This window comes from Bos taurus, chromosome 26 (assembly GCF_002263795.3).
Source record: "Bos taurus isolate L1 Dominette 01449 registration number 42190680 breed Hereford chromosome 26, ARS-UCD2.0, whole genome shotgun sequence".
NCBI lineage: Eukaryota > Metazoa > Chordata > Mammalia > Artiodactyla > Bovidae > Bos > Bos taurus.
Genome location: NC_037353.1, coordinates 9,538,072 through 9,557,285, shown reverse-complemented (window position 1 = coordinate 9,557,285; position 19,214 = coordinate 9,538,072). Strand labels below are relative to the sequence as shown.

Genomic DNA, 19,214 nt, shown 5'->3' with positions numbered 1-19,214 from the left:
GAATTAACAGATTTTAATTAAACTACATCTAAAATGTGCGCCTTCAAGACTTTTAGAATTATATAAATAAATAATCTTATTAGAAATTAGTGTTACTTAGATATTTCCTCAAAAAACTAAGCTAAAGTTTTAATAAGTGAAAAATATTCCCTCAAATCCCTAAAGAAGACAATTTTCTTTAAAGTATAAATTTCACATTTTAGATAGATAAGACCAAACTTAACAGAAGTCCAACATTAGTATGGTTCTTTTGACTAAGACACAACTGATATATATATATATATGTCTTTGATAGGATAAATGGTGCTCTAATAGAACAGAAATGAAATAAAACTTAGAATTTTTTTTTGGATGGACATATATTGATATACTATGAGAAAAATCACAGTGATCATCTTTTATTAACTTTTTTAACCCTTTTAGATATATAGAAGATAGCAACTTTTTCTTTATTTAGAAATATTAAGACAATAATCAAATAAGAAAAAGGTCGTTAACCCCTGACAACTTTGCAGAAGATACTTTATTTTTACGTTTCGTTTTCTTCACTGATTCCTCTTCCTCCTCCTAAACCGAAACCATTATGAATCCTGTTTGTCTCAGTCCTCACACTATTTCCGTCTGAGCCTTCCCATATTCTCAGTTCAGTCGCTCAGTCGTGTCCGACTCTTTGCAACCCCATGAATCGCAGCACGCCATGCCTCCCTGTTCATCACCAACTCCCGTGAGTTCACTCAAACTCACATCCATCGAGTCGGTGATGCCATCCAGCCATCTCATCCTCTGTCGTCCCCTTCTCCTCCTGCCCCCAAACCCTCCCAGCATCAGAGTCTTTTCCAATGAGTCAACTCTTCCATGAGGTGGCCAAAGTACTGGAGTTTCAGCTTTAGCATCATTCCTTCCAAAGAACACCCAGGACTGATTTCATATTCTAGCCCTATTCCAAATTTATATGAAAGGCTTAACTACCATGTCTTGTTCCTGATGCTTCTCAAAATATGACATATCTTTCACATAAGTTCAAATCCATACTTTCAAGTACCAAGTGAATATGTTCATGTAAACAGCTCACCTTTACCTGATTTAAAACATATGTTTAAAACCAAAATATCAACATTCATGTCTCCAAGTCTCAGATTCCCTTTTCTTTCTTCCCTTTCCTGTGACTTATTCACCTGACCAGAGTAAAATATTTAGATATAAATGGCAAAAGAAAAACTAATCATTTGACTGCCCTAGCAAAGCATACCTGGCTTAAAGAAAGTCATGTTAATTCAACTGTTTAAATTTCACTGTTTTTTCTTCCCTCGTGCAATCACTACTTTCTACAAAACTGTACCCAACTACAGCTTAAGCTATGATCACTGACAACTAGTATTTATCAAATCAAGCCTGATATGCCTATCTGGAGTCTTCTAACAGTCAGCCACACATTTTATTCCTATTCTATTCTCCATCTCTATATTTCTTGTCCAGCTCATTTCCTTCTGCTGTGCTTCAATTCAAGCTATTTCCTACTGCCTGTAATTTTCTTTGGTTTAAAGGCCAATCTAAATTGTATGCTTTCTCCAATGTTCAATAAAGATCTGGACTTCCTTCACGAAACTATTTGACAACTCCCCCCAACTTGATTTTTCTGAATATACTATTTGTAATTTACACGTACAACCACACATTTAGTTATATATTACAGCTTTACTAGACAGTATTGAATCATAGTATGTAAACAAAGAACTAGAAAATTAGTAAAGATTAAACAGATCTCAGTAGTCACTTGCTAAGTTTAAACATAATACTGAGAGGTCCAATATACACAGACATACACAACACACAGGTTTAAAGGTAGAGCACAACTGGGAGAGTTGACAGATGTTTGCTAGGGACCAATACGGAAAAAAAAATTAGAGTAGATAAAATTACTGAACTAAATGTTTATTTCTGTAATATTTTATATCTTGCCATTTGGCTCTTACACTGATCTCTAACACTATAGGAAGAGCATGAGTTTTTTGCGTGTTTTTTTCCTTTCCCTTCTCTGCTATAAATCTAAATTCCTATGTCAATCACCTCTTGACAGCATAGTATCTTGTACTCAGCAGTTTTTAAAACTGTACTGAGATGACAAAAACATCAATGGGGTCTCTTTGAAGTCTTCCACATGCTATGTTAAGGTCTTTGATAAATAAAGTTAACTTGCCCTAAGAATACGGGAAAGATCTAATGAAGGTGATCACACCTGACAAACAACATAAAGAAATTAATTCCCTAGGTATAAATTAATTCAGGGTCAGAAAGCCTTTAAATTACATAAATACTGTCAAGAAGAAAACTTTAAGCTAAAAAATAAAACCACCAACAAATTGCAAAGCATCACTGAAATACTGTTAGAGGTATTAGAAAAATAATACAGTTACATCTTATCTAGAAACTACAAAATTGTATTCTAAATAAACAAAACACAGTTCTTAAACATGAAATGGAATAGGAAATGGCAACCCACTCCAGTATTCTTGCCAGGAAAATCCCATAGACAGAGGAGCCTGGCGGGCTACAGTCCATGGCGTCACAAAGAGTCAGACACAACTGAGCAGACACAGACACAAACGTGAAAATACAACTAACCATACCTGTGATAGATTCATTTTGATATTTGGCAAAACTAATACAATTATGTAAAGTTTAAAAATAAAATAAAATTAAAAAAAAACAAAAAAAAACAAAAAAAACAACTAACCACTTCCAAGACAGAAACTAATACAAGAAACTCTAACAGAAAAAAGCAGCACAGTCTGTTCTTTTATAGGTCCGCATTAACACTTCCACGTGTTCTCTCGTGACCACCTGCTTAGGGTCAAAGTTTTAAGGTTCCTATCAGTCTAGCTTAAGAACTCTGGCAAAAAATAGGAGAAAAGCAGAAAAGGACCAGGAGGACTGAGGTAGGCTTACAGAGGTTAGGATGGGAGAGATAAATTAAAGGCAGACATCAATGACATGATCTTCATTTAGCACTTTTCTAGGAAGTTTCAGATTTCAAAATATCCTCATATTATTGATAAACAAAGAGAGGTGAGGTAGATGATGTGCCCTTGGTTACATAGCACATTAATGACGACTCTAGCACTGGGGTGGGGGCGGGGGGACAGAGGGGTCCCAGTCACTTAGTCACGTCCAACTCTTTTTGACCCCATGGACTGCAGCCCGTCAGGCTCTTCTGTCTATGGGATTTGCTGGGCAAGAATACTGGAAAGGGTTGCCATTTCCTCCTCCAAAGGAATCACCCGAGAGGGCACCCATGGATCAAATCCATGTCTCCTGTACTAGTAGGTGATTCTTTACTACTGAGCCATTTGGGAAGCCTCTTTAGCACTGGAACTCAGATCTAAATCTAGGTTTTCTCTAATACTCCACACTCAATCAATATACTTCAGCATGTTGCCACGTCTTTTAACTGTTTTCTTTTTAACCTTCTTATCACCATTTCTATTAATATCTGATCTTCCTAAGATACTGAGGAATTGGTTCCTACCCTAACACCACTGAAGTGGTGAATCTCAATGCTCAATCACTCATACTGAATCACTGACAGGACAGGCTTTAAGTCACCAAGTCAGAATATAGGCTGCATTTGGTGGTTGTGGCACAGAATACTTCTTTCATAAATGTAATATTACTTCAAGACTTTCAGACCCAATGGTCTTGCCTTCCTTAGGCCAATGTGTGCTGAAGAGCTGAGTTTAAGTAATCAGTTTGGACACCTCAGAAATACACAAACTTGAATAAAGTTTAAGTGTGGTAAATTTCTTTCTAGATTTTTTATAAACTTCTACATATGTTAAGAAAAGGGTTACAGTAAATGAAAGGATGGGAATTTAGAGCACTTACTGCAAGTTCCACCACTGAACATTGGAATAGTTTCAAACATCATCTTGTGAAACAACAGTGCCACTGGTCTATAATCCAGATGATTCTTTAACAGGTAGCTATAATAATACACATAGCGCCTCTGACTGGGAATAGTTACTCCCTGGTGAACAGACAAAAAAAGACAAAAAGGCAAAGTCAAAAGAAAAGTTTCATTGTATCTGCTGAAGAATATATATACATTAAAAATTTGACCTTAAATGATCTAACATTTAAATCTAGCTCGGTAATAGAGTAAATCAAAGCAACATCAATATGAAGGAAATATCATAATAAACTCTTCTCCCTTAAAATACAATTATCATAACACTCCCATCTATTCAATGGTCACAACAATCTTTGAACCATGCACCCAATAAGCAAAGGCCAGTGCATATCCAAAATAACTGTCAAAAGCCTTCACACATAGGGTTCCCCACAAGGATTTATAGAACAAAATTCCTCACAAACCTGGATACTTATTTTCCAGGCAAAAGAATCAGCAAACTAAATAAAGGCATATTGCCTTTATGAGACAGAAATAGCAGCAGCAAAAAAGATGTTGGCTTTAGAACCCAACAAAAACAAGAGTATGTGGCTGACACATATGCTTGTATGCTATAACCTGAAAACAAAGGTACTTAGGTGTCCCTGAGCTACTGTGTTACCTTGGAAACACATAATGTTTTAGAAAAGTTATGTATGTTCTTGCTGTTGTTCAATTGCGAAGTCATGTCTGACTCTTTGCAATCCCATGAAACTGCAGCATGCCACGCTTCTCTGTCTTTCACTATATCCTGGAGCTTGTTCAAACTCATGTCCACTGAGTTGGTAAGGCCATCCAACCATCTCATCCTCTGTCGTCCCCTTCTTCTCTTGCCCTCAAACTTTCCCAGCATCAGGGTCTTTTCCAATGAGTTAGCTCTTCGTATCAAGTGGCCAAAGTATTGGAGCTGCAGCTTTAGCATCTGTCCTTCTAATGAATATTCAGGGTTGATTTCCTTTAGGATTGACTGGTTTGATCTCCTTGCTGTCCAAGGGACTCTCAAATATACAAATGCTAAAAATATATACAATTCATGTAGTGTTTAAATGGAGACCCTGACTTACCTCAAGAAAAAAAAATCTAATGTGTGCAGCAATGCATTCACTAATGGGCTGAATAAATGAGGTATTAGGGAACTTACTGAAGGTTTCTTTTCCTGTTACACAATATTACTTCAGGAAAATTTAAACATTCAACCTAGAATTTGCAGTATTTCTCTTCTAGATGTTATATCAGCATCTAAATTGCCCTATGTATTAAAATCTCTGGACTTTTATGCTTTCCTTCCCCAATGAATAATAGAAAGTACATTTATATAAGTTTAAAGATAAGTATGTTGAATGGCAGGTATACAGGTATTCATTTCAGTACTTTCACAAAGGTTAGTATGATTTTATTACGATTAAAAAAATATATAAAGTGCCAAATAATGGATAAAAGTCACTTCAAAATCTAAGATTACGGCTATAGTACAAAGATCATTCAATCAGGAGACTTGGATGTGAATGCTGATAGTCAAAACACAAATTTTGTTTCTTCAGGAAAATGAAGACAATAATACTACCTTCACAAGATTCTCATAGGGATTAAACACTAAATGAAGTTAACACAAAACCATGCTAAAACAACAAAATGTTACAGAAATCCAAATCAGTGATTTTAGAAATTCTACCAAATATTTAAGGTATAATTTTTGGAACTGCAGTATTTTTAGTTCTACATATTATCTTAAACAAACAGAACTAAAGCTGTGTTATTTTAAGAGCTACTACAAATACCAATGTAAAAATTATCATTAAATTTTAAAAACTGTTAAGCTTAAAATTATTCTCTAAATCACATTACTTATTGCCACTTAACCCTGTCCCCCCAAAAAACCCTCATGTTTATCAAGATAAAATACAGAATTGCAAAGCAGGTTGGGGGAAACAGCACACACAAGATGGATTGGGGGGGGGGAATCTTTTTTAAACCATGTATATTTATAATCTAGTCTAAAATTAAAATCAAATTAAAATTTTAAAATTAAATCAATGGAAACTGACCAAGTTGTCAAGTTATTTATTGGGGTTTAGTGGAATGAAAGATGATCTTTTTTGTCCTTATCTTCATTCTTGGTATAAGTGTGCATGAAATAACTAGAAGATTTTCAAAGTTTTAATTTTATTCAAGTAGCAAGTGATTGGTAGTTTATCTGTAGTACAGGTTTTAGAAACCCAGTTAATCCTTAACAAAAAGGCAAATGCATAGAGAAAAAATACTATATGAATCTAATAGCTGCTAGCAATGAGTAATTAATGTGTAATTACAAGAATCAAAATTATTGACACAATTCAAAGAAAAATGCTGGAAAATGTAACTTTAAATGTATTATTTTACTACCAAATTATGTAAAATTAGTCTTCTGTATCTTAACTTTGCAATCCTTATCTGTTAGCTAACCAGCATCTCAAATTCAATGTGCCCAAATTAAAAGAAATTTAAAACTTGTGGAGAAATCAGAAGCTTTACAGATACAGACAAGCAAATGCTAAGAGTTCGGCACCACCAAATCAGTTTTAGTTTTATGTTAGATCTCTATATTTGATAATAAATAAGCTCTAGCTTTGTTTAAAAAAAAAAAAGTTGGAAGGTCCAAATGTGTACTATAAGCCCTTGAAATGTTGTTCTCACTCTATTCTTGTCTCTCACAGCCGTGATGCACCTAACTAAAATTTAAATAACAGTACAATGAATCACAATGTAATCTAGGATTTGAAGTAAAATGACTAAAACTTCCACACTAAGTTGACAATGTGATTTATAACACTTTAAACATCATATATCCTGAATGCATTCACTGAAAACAATGATTCATGTGCATGTTTTACCTACAGCATCTTGAATATTAAGATTAAATTTAAATATATATCTTTTTTAAAAAATCTAAGAAATGAACTTACTGATCTTCAAAAATTCTACATATATGAAGAGGGCTGACCTTTAAAAGCTGTTGAAGATTAAAAATTACATGTTCAAAAATTTCCATTTTTCATTAAATTCAGACTAATAAAAATCAATTCTATTCTTGAATTAATAATTTTTAAGCTAAACTGGTCTCTAACTACATCTCCAAAATGTAGTTCTACTCTCTACCATTAAATATTCTCCTAGAAAATTACTTATATTCTTAACTTTTTTTCCTCAAGTAAAACATTAAAACCACTTTAATTTTAGCTACACTTAGCATTCTACAGGTTGACTTAGCATCACATTTCTGGCCATCATCTCAAAAGGCAGCCACTGCTTCTTCAATTCCCTTTTAATTCACCGGCCAGGAGGATGTTTAGTGTTCCTCCCACTATTCCTTCTAGCTTACATTTCTACTGTCTTTACTTAGCCTCACCAATTCCAAATCTGTATCATTCAATAACTCTTTCCTCTGGTATACACTTATTAACACCTGACTACAATGTTTTCAGCATTTTGTTTATCCACCTCTCTGTCCAGTCGCAAACATCACCGTCTAAGAACTAAGTTCTCATTTTACTGGGAACCCTGAGGTAACCCAATGTGAGCACCCTCAGAATTATTTTCTCTCACCTTAAAATCTTTTTAGTGCTGATATTTTATAGAAGTGTCTCTTCATGTTCACACTGGTTCCATTTTTGCAAGTGTTCTATTAATTATCGCCTCTCTGACATCGGCCTTTATTCTCTCCACCTGTCCATCCTAATAAAAAGCTCAGGTAACTCATTCTTTATCCAAAACAAGCAAACAACTCTAAGACCAAAAACCTATTCTCTCCCAAAATCTTATATCCCTCTCAAACTTCCATCTTCTCTCTCTCTATAAACTCTTGAAGAGAAGTCTCCTTAACTCCTGGAAGTCTGTTAGCATAAGGCTGATTTCTTAAAAGTCTTTAGTTCTAATGGGCATAGTGGTCATTCTACTGTTTCCTACTATCATTGTGGCTCATTTTTTTGGCTGCCATTTTGAAAACTCCCTGCTTCTTTCACAGGATACACTTTCTAAAGATATTCTCTTATCTTTATGGCCATTCTTCTCTTCTTGTTCCCCCCAAAATCGATCTCAGCTATCCCCTCTTTATATCAATCCTATCTACTTCAGTCTCAGTTCAGTCACTCAGTCGTGTCCGACTCTTTGCGATGCCATGAACTGCAGCACACCACGCCTCCCTGTCCATCACCAACTCCCAGAGTTCACCCAAACCCACGTCCATTGAGTCAGTGATGCCATCCAACAATATCATCCTCTGTCGTCCCCTTCTCCTCCTGCCCTCAATCTTTCCCAGCATCAGGGTCTTTTCAAATGAGTCAGCTCTTCATATCAGGTGGCCAAAGTATTGGAGTTTCAGCTTCAACATCAGTCCTTCCAATGAACACTCAGGACTGATCTCCTTTAGGATAGACTGGTTGGATCTCCTTGCAGTCCAAGGGGCTCTGAAGAGTCTTCTCCAACACCACAGTTCAAAACCATCAATTCTTCGGTGCTCAGCTTTCTTTATAGTCCAACTCTCACATCCATACATGACCACTGGAAAAACCATAGCCTTGACTAGACGGACATTTGTTGGCAAAGTCATGTCTCTGCTTTTTAATATGCTGTCTAGGTTGGTCATAACTTTCCTTCCAAGGAGTAAGGGTCTTTTAATTTCATGACTGCAGTCACCATCTGCAGTGATTTTGGAGTCCAGAAAAATAAAGTCAGCCACTGTTTCCACTGTTTCCCCATCTACTTCAGTAGTTTAATTATAAATCTTACACATTAACTCCCAAAACTGTGTCTCTCAATATGACTTCACTCCTCACTCCCAGTCCAGAACTTACATGGCTGGACATTTTGAGCTGGAAATCTTACAAGTGCGTAAAAAACAATATATCAGAGCTGAAGCTTTCATATTTTTGCATGGACCAACCTCTTTTAATTACTCACTTACTATTTTCTCCAGCATCTGAGGGCCAAATCTCTTCTAATACCATCACTATCATAGAGCAAAGGAAACACACTTTTAATGTGACAAAAATATAAGATTAATCACATAAACAAAATGTTAAATGGCTTCCCAGTGTCTACCCCAATAAGAACAAGTTTATTAAATACTATAATTCCTCATGTTTGTTGTTTAGTTGCTAAGTCTTGTCCAACTCTTTCACAACCCCAGGCTCCTCTGTCCATGGGATTTCCCGGGCAAGGATACTGGAGTGGGTTGCCATTTCCTTGTCCAGGGAATCTTCCTAACCCAGGGATCAAACCTGCGTCTCCTGCTTGACAGGCAGATTCTTAACCACTGAGCAACACCAGAGAAGCCCGTAATTTTTTAACAAACATAAAAATACAGTCCAACTTCATTTTCTACTCTTATTTCTCACAACTCCCTTCCACTTACTCTTACTTTTGGCCAAACTATTTAATCTCCCCTGTATTATGCTTTCTGGTTTTAAAAATGTTATCCTTATCACACTGAGGTAGGAGGGCAATGTGAGCAATCCTCTGGGAAGTTACATCCCTTCCAATACCTGGACGAATTTAAATAACATAATCATTTGATGCTTCAAGGTATTATAGCAGGCTGAAATACAAATCTGTTACTTACTTCTTGAAGGCTCCTACACATTTTCATTCTTAGATGGTCTATTCAGACTTTGTATTTCACCTTGAAACATTTATGATAACATACTTATTAAGAAAGTCATGGTACATATACACAATGGACTATTACTCAGCTATGAAAAAGAACACATTTGAATCAGTTCTAATGACGTGGATGAAACTGGAGCCTATTATACAGAGGAAGTCAGAAAGAAAAACATCAATACAGTATATTAACGCATATATATGGAGTTTAGAAAGATGGTAATGATGACCCTATAGGTGAGACAGTGAAAGAGACACAGATGTAAAGAACAGGCTTTTTTGGACTCTGTGGGAGAAGGCGAGGGTGGGATGATTGGAGAGAATAGCACTGAAGCATGTATATTACCATATGTGAAACAGATGACCAGTGCAAGTTCAACGCATGAAACAGGGCACTCAAAGCCGGTGCACTGGGACAACCCTGAGGGATGGGACGAGGAGGGAGACGGGAGGGGGCTTCGGGATGGGGGACACATGTACACCCATGGCTCATTCATGTCAATGTATGGCAAAAACCACAAGATTGTAAAGTAATTAGCCTCCAATTAAGATAATTTTTAAAACACTGTCCATTTTCCATTGACATTTTCAAATTCATTAACATAGATTTGAATACAATTTTAATATCACTTTCACACTGTAGTTCTATCTCCTTTCTCAAACCTAACATCTTTCTGTTTTCTCTCTTTCCTTTGATTGGCTTCCAAAAAGATGTATTGATTTTAATGGCATTTTTATACAATGAGTGTTTGGATTTATTAGTTCAAATGGCTTACTGTTTGCTAACTCATAAATTTATATTTTCATCTTTATTAATCCATCTCTCTCCAATTTGCTATTATTTTAATAATACCTAATATGAATTTCTATTTCTTCAATGACCCAAAATTTAAAGAGTTTTTAAGTTTCCAAATAGTTGATTTAGTTTGATTAAACATTTTAACAAATTTTCTCATTCTACTGAATTATAACAAAGGTATGGGGCTTAGATATTTCTACTTGGAGGTGAGATTTTTATGGTTGGCCTAATGAATTATTAATATTTATGACTTTTTAAAATGAGAAAACAAATATATTTTATGGGATTTTATTATATTATTCAAGGAATCTACATATCTTCTTATTTTGTATCTTTCTGATCTTCAAGTGAGGGCTTCCCAGCTTGCTCAGTGGTAAAGAATCTGCTTGCCAATGCAGGAGACACAGGTTTGATCCCTGGGTCCAGAGGATCCCCTGGAAGAGGAAACAGCAATGCACTCCAGTATTCTCACCTGGTGTATCCCATGGATAGAGAAGCCTGGTGGGCTGCAGTACACGGGGTTACAAAGACTCGGACACGACTGAGCAAAGGAGCATGCACATACGTTAAAGTACGTACCTTAAAGTACGTTAAAAAGATTTCTACTAGCACTGCTATCAATTTTTCTAATTTCTTCCAGTTTTTGCTTAATATATTGTGATGTTATGTTTAACACTCTATTATTGCTAAGTCTGCATTGTGGAGTGTGCCCTGTGTTAATATAAAATGGTATTCTTGGTCCAGTTTTACACATTTTGCTGTGCATTAACCCTCTTATATCATCTTCTTCAAGATGAACTTATAATCTAGATTCCTCAGTTTAAAAAGTAATTTTCTTCCTCAGTAAACTACTCACTGGCACATCTAAACTCAGAAACAATGTAAATGTTTTAACATGACACCGTTTTTTGAAAATTTGGAAACCCATGTTTCAGAGTGATCACAATAAGATTATTACAAGAAAGTAATTCAACAAAGGAAGAAATATGGTTCTTAAGAATGGTGATTATTACAATGACATCATATAACAGTGTATGCTCAGATGCTCAGTCGTGTCCAACTCTGTGCAACCCCATGGACACAAGTTATTGTATATTAAGCTACATGCCAGACATTTTACATATATCCCTAAAACTACAACCACTTTACAAGATAGATCTTTTCTAAGGATAAGAAAACAGTCCTAATGTACATAATCACTTTGTTCAAAAACAAGATCTGAACCTCAATAAGACTCTAATTTTTTTTTACTCCTATGTCCTGGGTTTTCTAACAGTATGCATACTAACTATGTAAAATGAAGGACTTCACAACCTCTCAGAACTCTTGTTTTTCCCACTGACAAAAGACCTCCAAAGTTTAGAGTATTACTGTGCTTCAGTTCTATGAAACTAATTATAAACAGTGTGCTGAATAGTGGTACATTAACCACAGAATCCTTGAGAATAATATGAAACAGAAAACTGCTATTTTTCTCTTTGTGTAGCTACAGGTTTATATGCTGTCTACTTTGGCAACTGCAGTGGGAAGAGAGCAACAATGCTATGTAGCATCCTTTCCTCTTTGGGATGCTCTCTCTCTCCCTGTGACTTCCAGGGAGAAAGAGGCAGGGCCTAGTCTTCAGGTTCGGATATATGCCCCAAGCCTCTGGCTAGAATGTCTGGTTAAGGATCAGAACATATCCTAATTCAGGTAAACTAGAACCTAATCTAGAAATTTTTGCTTGAATTGTAGCTCTTGTCCCATTGGAGTTGCTAAAGTAGCACATAAACCCAGAGCTACTACCTTGCCATTACTTGTGAAAAGTCTGCCTAAAATAAAGTACAGAAAGATGAAAATACAGAGTTGAGAGACAGATTTCTGACATATGTTAAACATCTAGATCCAGGTCAGAGTTTTTAGGTTTATACAAGCCAATAAATGTCTCCTTATGTTTAAGCTATTTTGAGTTGGGCTTCTGTGACTTGAAACTGAAAGAGTTCTAATACATTAAAATACACTTCTTTTTTCCTTTTTAAAATTTTCTGTTTTTATTTTGGCTTTGGGGATTAAAATAATAAAACCAATTTAGATAGGAGAACATAACATAGTACAGTAGAAAAAATACTGGATTTGAGGTTAGGAGACATGGTTTTCAGTTATTACATAGAATAAATGACCAGGGGAAAATGATCTTTGCAAATCTGTTTTACCATTTATATTAAATGGGTTCTGAATTAAATAACTGCTAAGATTCTTCACGGCTCAGTGGTAAAGAAACCACCTGCCAACGCATGAGACAAGGGTTTGATCCCTGGTCAGTAAGATCCTCTGGAGAAGGAAATGGCAACCTACTCCGGTATTCTTGCCTGGGAAATCCCATAGACAGAGGAGCCTAGGGGGCCCTGGTCCATGAGGTTGCAAAAGAGTCAGACATGACTTAGTGACTAAACAACAAAAGATTCTTCAAGGTATAATAACAACTTTATGCATATATAGATTGGATAACAGGTTTAAATACCATGTATTAGCGAAACACAGTTTAGCCCAGGAGAATTACTGTTAGAAAAAATAAAAACCTTATAGTCAGAGCTTTATTAAGCCAAAAAAAAGGATAATTACAGCTTACTTTGCTTGAAATGAAAAGATGAGAAATTTTCATTAGGTTACCATATGGGGAAACTTAATAAATAGACCAGAAAAAAATAATCTGATTATACTAGCACTTAAATTCATTCCTCAAAGAAACTAGAAAATTTCCTCTTCTTGGGGTCACTCAGAATAAAGTGTCTATTACTTCTAGAAGACAGAAGTCTTCATTAAAGATAAGCTAATGAATTCATGTATAGAGATCATAACACACAAGAACTTTAATAACTGCTTTGAAAACAAACCTTCTCAAAAAGAAAATAAAAATCTCAAAATTTTTTCCTAAAAGTTAAAGAAAGTAAGTATTAATGCATACTTAATCTGCCACCATTCTAGAAGGGAGAAGACAAAAGAGAGAAACAGCAGAGATTTTGCATATGTTTGTCAGGAATATAAGTTTGTCTCTCTAAATTTGGAAATGTGGGGCATCTTTCCAAAATATACACTTTCCAATATATTCCAATACACATCTTTCCAATATATACCAATACCAGTATTGGTAGGGCATTTTAATTCAATTCATAGTTGGTAATAAATATGGTTATCTATTTTAATTCTGAAATGTAAATGTAAATACAAATGCAGATAGGGTAAGTCATAAACTAGATGGGAAGCAACCCTAGAAGCTTTATTTGAGTGGGAACCATCAACAGTTCATTTTAGACTTTTTGCCATGTGCTCATAAGGTAAAGACCAAATATGCAAAGAAATGATTCCTAGAAAAGTAATAACATGATTGCTTTCTTATAAATTACTGAATAAAAGAGTCTTCCCTCAAGTAGTTATCCTACTCTCAGAAAACTTTTTTTGAGTAAGAGGTTATCAGTTGTACTTTGACTTCTCTGCAACAATCAAACCCTGAAGTCTTATTTGGGTATTACTAACTGCACATTGTTTTCAAGTGGTCATGTATGGATGTGAGAGTTGGACTGTGAAGAAAGCTGAGCGCCAAAGAAATGATGCTTTTGAACTGTGGTGTTGGAGAAGACTCTTGAGAGTCCCTTGGACTGCAAGGAGATCCAACCAGCCCATTCTAAAGATCAGTCCTGGGTGTTCTTTGGAAGGAATGATGCTGAAGCTGCAACTCCAGGACTTTGGCCACCTCATGCGAAGAGTTGACTCACTGGAAAAGACTCTGATGCTGGGAGGGATTGGGGGCAGGAGGAGAAGGGGACGACAGAGAATGAGATGGCTGGATGGCATCACCGACTCGATGGACGTGAGTTTGAGTGAACTCCAGGAGTTGGTGATGGACAGGGAAGCCTGGCATGCTGCAATTCATGGGGTCACAAAGAGTCGGACATGACTGAGCGAATGAACTGAACTGCACATTTTATGGTGAAGAGGCACCCACCACTCTGCCATCTAATTTGTACCAAGTATACCGAGAAAAATGGCAAGACTGCACTAGACTAATCTGAGGAGAGTCTCTGCCAAGTCTATAAATCTTAAAACAAAAACAGGACAACTAGCTCCTCTTTCTTCAAATCAAGGGGGAGGACTGGGGAGGAGCAAGATGGTAGAGAGGGTAGGGGAGCGGAAGGGGAAGGCGGAAGAGGAGGAGAAGAAACATTTTGCTCCTATAAAAATGTCACAAGAACATAACTTTCTTCAGTATCTTAGTGTTTATCTATAAAGTTGGGCTTCCCTGATGGCTCAGACGGTTAAGGATACAAGCAAAAGAACATTAAATACAGTTCTAATAAAATTAATCCTACACTACAAAACTGATAAAATGCATGTATCTTCTATAATTGTGGTTCACAATTTCAAAAATGCAAATTCATAGACTCAACCTAAAATACTGGTAAGAGGATAAATCTCTTAGCAGATGTTTCAAAAATAAAACTACTTTGGATAATCAATTATACTTATTATAAGATACTTATTTCTCTGGAAAAATTCCACAGTTATATAACATCAGCTTTAATATGCTCCACTAAGTTTTCTTATGATAAGAGAAAGTTTATTTTTCTAAGCTTTCTTATTTTTATTTTCCATTAAGTTTTCTTATGATAAGAGAAAGACATTATTTTTAAAAGTTAAAAATATATTATTATATATATTATTATTTCTAACCATTAGATGAAGTCATACTTGTAGTTTGCAACACAAAAAGTAAGACTGTTGTAGTACCTCTATCAATCAATTTTTTCCATTCCAAAAAAAACTGAAAACTATGAAGCAGGTCATGAAAGGACTGGAGGTGCCACTTCTCTTCAGCATATGACATCTCAGCTTAGCCAGCTACTAGTTTTCATCAAATACATGCATGGTGACACAAACGGTAACTCCTGATTTGGAGTCCTTTTTGGAAACTTCAGAGGACATTAACATTTTCAAAACAGTGACGTTTCTTGGCCCAGAAAAAGGCTTCTGAAGCAATCTCATTATTCTGTCGACAGAGAGTACACCTTAATGACGAGCAAAACTTGGTTTTATGGCTCTGGTAAAATCAGAAGTTCTACCTGTCACTGTGACTCCATCCTGTGTTCACCAGAATGTACCAGTGTATAAGACTCTATCATTAATTCCAAGAGAAAGCTTATCTATTGTTGTGAAAGTATCCTACTGCTTCATAAGAGCCAAGTTTTGAATCACAGACTGTGCAAGAGGATCTGTCACAAAAAAATCTACTGTTGAGAGAGGTGCCAAATTCAGTAAAGTCAGGACTTTAAATAAAGGATTCTTAGCAGGTTTTTGCGGAGAAGGCAATGGCACCCCACTCCAGTACTCTTGCCTGGAAAATCCCATGGACGGAGGAGCCTGGTGGGCTACAGTCCATGGGGTTGCAAAGAGTCGGACACGACTGAGCGACTTCACTTTGACTTTTCACTTTCATGCATTGGAGAAGGAAATGGCAACCCACTCCAGTGTTCTTGCCTGGAGAATCCCAGAGATGGGGAAGCCTGGTGGGCTGCCATCTGTGGGGTCGCACAGAGTCGGACACGACTGAAGCAACTTAGCAGCAGCAGCAGGTTTTTGTCAAGGAGTGGTACCATCTATGCAATTCTTTGCTACACATTAAGTTCACTGGCTTTAGGAAGACAAATACTATAGCATAATATACAAATTCATTAACACAGTTTAACTCTTCAATATTGAAACAAAACTGTGGAGTTATAATCCTTTCCTTCCTAACACATGCAGGATCTTGCCAAAAATGATCTCAATAACTAGAAGGCAAAGAAAATGACGCAACATGAATTTATCTGAAGAGTCTTAGAGAATTCTTATTTGCTAACACAAGCCTACTTTCATCTGGCCAAAAAAAAAAGATTCCAGTTTGCTCTTTCATTCTTACATGATAGGGTTCTGGGCAGTTGTTTTCACCAAGAACAAAGTCAAAGCTGACTGGATATCAAATATGACATAAAAATTGCCAAGTCAAAGACAATGGCATAGTTTCAATGTGTTAAAGACTAAATAGTAGGACTCTTTCACAAAATTTACTACTGAGGAGAACACCAAAGTTTAATTTTGGTTAATCTGTACCACTTGGATTTATTACTCTCAAGCAGAGGCCACTGATTCTGGCATAAAAAAGTGAAACAAAATTTGGGGAATATTTATAGTTTTTTCATATTTTTTAAAAGGTATATAACATAAATAGTTTAAAAGTCCCTAACTTAAAGCTAGTTCTATGAAGCACAAGCTGGAATCAAGACTGCCTGGAAAAGTATCAGTAACCTCAGATATGCAGATGACACCACCCTTATGGCACAAAGTGAAGAAGAACTAAACAGCCTCTTGATGAAAGTGAAAGAGGAGAGTGAAAAAGTTGACTTAAAGCTCAACATTCAGAAAACTAAGATCATGGCATCCGCTCCCATCACTTCATGGCAAACAGATGGGAAAACAGTGGAAACAGTGTCAGACTTTATTTTTTGGGGCTCCAAAATCACTGCAGATGGTGACTGCAGCCATGAAATTAAAGACGCTTACTCCTTGGAAGGAAAGTTATGATCAACCTAGATAGCATATTCAAAAGCAGAGACATTACTTTGCCAACAAAGGTCCATCTAGTCAAGGCTATGGTTTTTCCAGTGGTCATGTATGGATGTGAGAGTTGGACTATAAAGAAAGCTGAGCACCGAAGAATGGACACTTTTGAACTGTGGTGTTGGGAGAAGACTCTTCAGAGTCCCTTGGACTCCAAGGAGATCAGTCCTGGGTGTTCACTGGAAGGACTGATGTTGAAGCTGAAACTCCAATACTTTGGCCACCTGATGTGAAGAGCTGACTCATTTGAAAAGACCCTGATGCTGGGGAAGACTGAAGGCGGGAATAGAAGGGGACGACAGAGGATGAGATGGTTGGATGGCATCACCGACTCAATGGACATGAGTTTGGGTAAACTCCGGGAGATGGCGATGGACAGGGAAGCCTCGTGTGCTGTGGTCCATGGGGTCGCAAAGAGTCAGACACGGCTGAATGACTGAACTGAAAGCTAGTTCTGGCTTCACGTTACACAAGTTTTCTATTTTTATTTTAAATTCTTTTTACCTTCTTTCTTTTCCATGACCGAACTGTGATGTGCTCATCAACCCTGTTTTAAATTTCTACCACTGCTTCGGTGACTGTACTTTAATTTGATCCATCTCTCTAGTTTTTCTTCTCATTGAGTCACTTTTCCTTGTGCTGTCCTACATTTATTCACTTAAGTACAGAAAAATTTACCTTCTATATTTTCAGTCAGTAAAAGCAGCTGTTTCCCTCTACATGAAGAAAAGAATGAACCAAAATAAACATCTCAGGTCCTCTGCTCTGGAATTCATTTTAGTGCTATAGTTCCATGGTACACATAGCATACAGAAATGTACAGCAAGTTGTTATAATCAATATTTACCAAATCATGCATCAACAGTAAGATTCAATTTTATAAACTATCATCAACAAACCATGCTTTGGTATCTTTAGATATACTTCAAAAAAGTAACAACAAATAAAACAAGTGAGGAGGACGTAAAGGAACAAAAATCAGTGCAACTATACAGCTGAAAATGATAGTTACGATCACCTATGTTTCTGTTTTGAAGTTAAATTAAAAAGAAATTAAACTCAAAGAAAGCCCTCTTCATTGCAAAAATTATTAAAACTATAATAAATTTTCACATAAAGTTCAGATATCTTCCTCAACAGAGCTCTCTTCCCCCTAACTCCAGTTGTTTGGTTTTTTTTTTCTTTCTTGGAGACAGAAATGAACAAACTCCCTTTGCAAGAAATGTAAACATGTTTTGTCATACTTACTATCCAAAGAAATAAATTCCTTGAAAATCACTGTAAAAATTCTCGCAAGAGTTCACTTTTTGCTTTCACATGTATTACACAAATTTGTCAATGATTTTTAGCAGTCTTTAGTTTTCTGAATAAGAGAAGAACCTTTGACTAATCTTAATTATAATTTCACTTACAAATATTCAAATCAAAAAACAATATGTATTATAAAAGTAAAGATCACACTTTACTAAGTAATGGCATCCAAGTTATTATCCACAGACATTTTATTTTCAAGTAAGCTTCAGGAATATAAATCTTACTTTTGATCAGTGTGTGTTACTTTTTAAAATGCTTTGTAAAGATTTCATGAGACCAAACTTTGCAATCCTGTTAATAGGTAAGATCTGCCAGCATGGCATGAAGAGAAAAACTTCAGTGAATCTGCCATTTGCTCATATGAAAGTTAAGGTAGCATACTGACTTAAATGTTTAGAGGAAGGAAAATAAGGGTTACCAATTATCTTTGTAAAAATTTATTTTCCAATAAATTCTCAGATCTAAGTAGACAGAAAAAAAAAATCAAACATAACTTACCTTTTTGTCTCTGGTCCTTACTTCCCCATAGAAATCTAGGGCCTCTTGTGCCTTTAAAAATTTGCCCCGATGTAACAAATATGCACAAATCATTACACCAGTTCGTCCCTTTCCAGCTTTACAGTGAATTGCTGCAACATGATTGTCATCTTCACTTAGCCATTGGTCAAGATCTTCACAAAAGGGTTTGATAAGTTCTAACTGTGGTGGATTATGGTCTTCAAAGGGATACTGTGCAACTGTGATAAAAAAATAACCTCAGAATAAGAAAATAATCTCACTTGAATTGCTTATTACAAGTAGGTTAACTTTAGAAATGTTGCATACAAATAGTTTAAAAATATCTGAACTATAGAGAAAAAGAATTTATTGTCTGATAATTTTCTAATT

At 35.9% G+C, this 19,214-nt stretch overlaps 1 protein-coding gene across 3 annotated transcripts in view; it reads right to left on the bottom strand.

The window, feature by feature from the left end:
* Positions 1-19,214, bottom strand: part of PTEN (phosphatase and tensin homolog) — a 101,213-nt gene that overhangs the window by 10,198 nt on the left and 71,801 nt on the right. For 2 of the 3 annotated variants that reach the window (NM_001319898.1, XM_005225404.5), the window contains 2 exons: positions 18,825-19,063; positions 3,883-4,024 (listed from right to left, as the gene is read on the bottom strand). In NM_001319898.1, the coding sequence (NP_001306827.1) occupies positions 3,883-4,024; positions 18,825-19,063 (381 nt within the window). Of the gene's footprint in view, positions 1-3,882; positions 4,025-7,528; positions 8,240-18,824; positions 19,064-19,214 lie in introns of those variants that run through there. The other variant, XM_015460596.3, reaches the window with a different exon arrangement.